Here is a 2,876-nt window from a genome sequence, read left to right on the forward strand (position 1 = left end):
TTCTCTTAATGGTCACTAATGATGATCTAAGGGAAGATGAGTTTTGTACAATAAAAATTCATGGAATATGATGTACAATCTTCCTAAAATTATTGGTATTTACAATCTCCCTATCTCAGTAAAAGAAATGGAATAGTGCTCCTTACGTAATACTCCTCACACTGACCTCACAGCCACATTTCACCGTGCATTGGGAACATCTCCCACCCAATCCAATGAAAGATGTTTACAATGTGCCGCTGGCCGCTGGGACACACAGTGAGGAGTGATTTGTGAGGAGCGCAGATTCGGACTCGAAGAGATGACCCTGACACCCTTGCTTCTCGTTTTAACGTTTCAACGAAGGGTAAAAGTGTCTTTCTATTCAAATCAAGTCTTTTTCTCTTTTGCCCTACCCTAAGTCCCTAACCCATCCCCCAACTTCGTCTTCCATCTCTCGCGTCTCGTGTCTCGCCCCGTCCTTTCTTTTCCCAATTGACCTAATCTCATACTGGTTGCCTGCAAAACGGACCTCAATGAGCGATTCAATGAAAGGATCTTTAGTCTCAAACCTGAGCTACTCATCTTCGAACTGATCTCGCAATGCTACTTCTCAATGGGATGTCCTTAAACTGCCATCGCCATTGCCTGCTGCCAAGAATGTTTGGATACACCACGACCACGCACGCAATGGAATTCCCGCCTCCAAAATCCATGAAATTTTTTTTTGAAGATCCCTGGTTCAGCAATTTGTAAGTTTTCAACTTTGCTTGTCTAGCAACACAGAATCCTAACACTATGTCATCAGCACATCTTCGAAATCTGGGAAGACGGAGTTGGAGCCCGCTTCCAATACCCCATCGCACAATTCCCGACCCCAAAGGCCAAGATCTCGACTTTGTCAACGTTGCTCACAGCCACCTTGTACAGTCCGATTGGGCTAAGTTAAATACTTTGGCCACCGGTCTGACCCCATTTAGAATCAAACACACTCTTTTGAGGATCCAAAAGGATTCTGTGCTTTCGCTTGAATTCTTCAATTGGGTTGAACTCCAACGATCCAACTCCCACACGCTTGAAACCAATTCCATAATTCTTCATATTCTCACCAAGGCAAATAAGTTCAAATCTGCTGAATCTCTTTTGAGAAATAGTATAGTCCCCAAAACACTTTATTGCCCATCCAAGTTATTTGATGCTATACTTTATTCATATCGCCTTTGTGATTCATCTCCCCGTGTTTTTGATTCCCTCTTCAAGACTTATGCCCATATGAAAAAGTTCAGGATTGCCACCGATACTTTCTGTCAAATGAGAGATTATGGGTTCCTTCCAACCATTGAATCTTGCAATGCATATATGAGCTCATTGATTGATCTAAACCGGACAGACATTGCCTTGGCATTCTACAAGGAAATGAGGCGGTGCTTGATCTCTCCAAATGTGTATACCCTCAATATGGTTATATGTGCTCTTTGTAAATCAGGAAAAATAGAGAAAGCTGTTGAGGTGTTTAAGGAGATGGAGAACATGGGTTGTAAACCAACACTTGCGTCTTACAATACATTGATTGCTGGACACTGTAACCAAGGTCTTCTACGCTCGGCTATGAAACTTAAGAGCAACATGGGGAAGAATGGATGCCACCCAAATGTTGTTACATTTAACACTCTCATCCATGGATTCTGCAAGGAAGGGAAACTACTAGAAGCAAATAAGATTTTCAATGAGATGAAAGCTGTGAATGTGGTTCCTAATATTGTAACCTATAATACCTTAATAAATGGGTACAGTCAATTGGGAAACAGTGAGATGGGAGGAAGACTTTATGAGGAGATGTTAATGAATGGAATTAAGGTTGATATCTTAACTTACAATGCACTGATTTTGGGGCTTTGCAAAGAGGGTAAGACAAAGAAAGCCGCATATCTGGTGAAAAAGCTCTATAAGGAGAACTTACTCCCAAATGCCTCAACCTTTTCTTCTCTTATCAGTGGACAGTGTGTGAGACAAAACTCTGAGCGTGCATTCCAGCTTTACAAAATCATGAAAAAGAGTGGGTATCATCTGAATGCAGATATTTTTAGTATGTTGATATCAACTTTCTGCAAGAATGAGGATTTTGATGGAGCATTGCATCTCTTGAGGGAGATGATGGGGAGATCCATGGTTCCTGATTCGAGTCTTCTAGGTGAGCTTTATGCAGGGCTTTCGAGATGTGGAAAAGATGAAGTGGCCACTAGTTTGCACAATGAAATGGAAGCAAGACATCTTATGTAAAAAAACTTTTGGTAGAGACAAAATCATTATCAAGTAGCCAGGAGTTGATATCATAGAGAGAAATTTTTTAGGTTGTATATGCTTTTTATATATATTAGAAAGTTTAGTTCTTCAAGTTTGAATAACTTAACAACTTTATTAGTCACTTTCTACATTGACATCTATATCAATTTTTTGTCTGAAGCATATATTTGATCGTAAACTTTAATTTCTATATAGAACTGTTGATATAGGATATTTTAAATTAATTTATCAAGAAGGTAATTTGGAGGTTCAGGATCTTAATTCCACCGTAGTATTGATGCTTGGGATATTTACAAATTAAGGGTAGTAAAATTTGGGTTTTTTAGGATTCAAGGACGACAATATTAGGATGCCATTTAGATGCTGGTGTGATTCTATTGCTGGTCATTCCAGGTGAGGCATGTATCAAAATCTGTTGGTTTCATTCCTTTGGGGCGCTTCCAATTGAAATGGAATTTTAGAGCCAGTAAGTGTTATTTCTATGTTAACCTTTCCAAATAAAATTCCATTGCACCTTGTTCAGCCATCCCAAATGGGATAAATTCAAATGTACCTTTGCAGCCCATAAGGCTGTGTTTGTTGTATGCTTTCAC

General features: G+C 39.6%; 1 protein-coding gene across 1 annotated transcript; it reads left to right on the forward strand.

The window, feature by feature from the left end:
• Nucleotides 1-390: 390 nt before the first annotated feature.
• Nucleotides 391-2,461, forward strand: LOC104610248 (Tetratricopeptide repeat (TPR)-like superfamily protein). Its single transcript, XM_010276783.3, has one exon. It carries the CDS (start codon nt 778-780, stop codon nt 2,257-2,259), a length of 1,482 nt encoding a protein of 493 aa, XP_010275085.1. The 5' UTR covers nt 391-777; the 3' UTR covers nt 2,260-2,461.
• The last annotated feature ends 415 nt before the right edge of the window (nt 2,462-2,876 follow it).

The sequence above is a fragment of the Nelumbo nucifera genome, chromosome 3 (genome assembly GCF_055504915.1).
Source record: "Nelumbo nucifera cultivar China Antique chromosome 3, China Antique-T2T, whole genome shotgun sequence".
In the NCBI taxonomy this organism is placed as follows: Eukaryota; Viridiplantae; Streptophyta; class Magnoliopsida; order Proteales; family Nelumbonaceae; genus Nelumbo; species Nelumbo nucifera.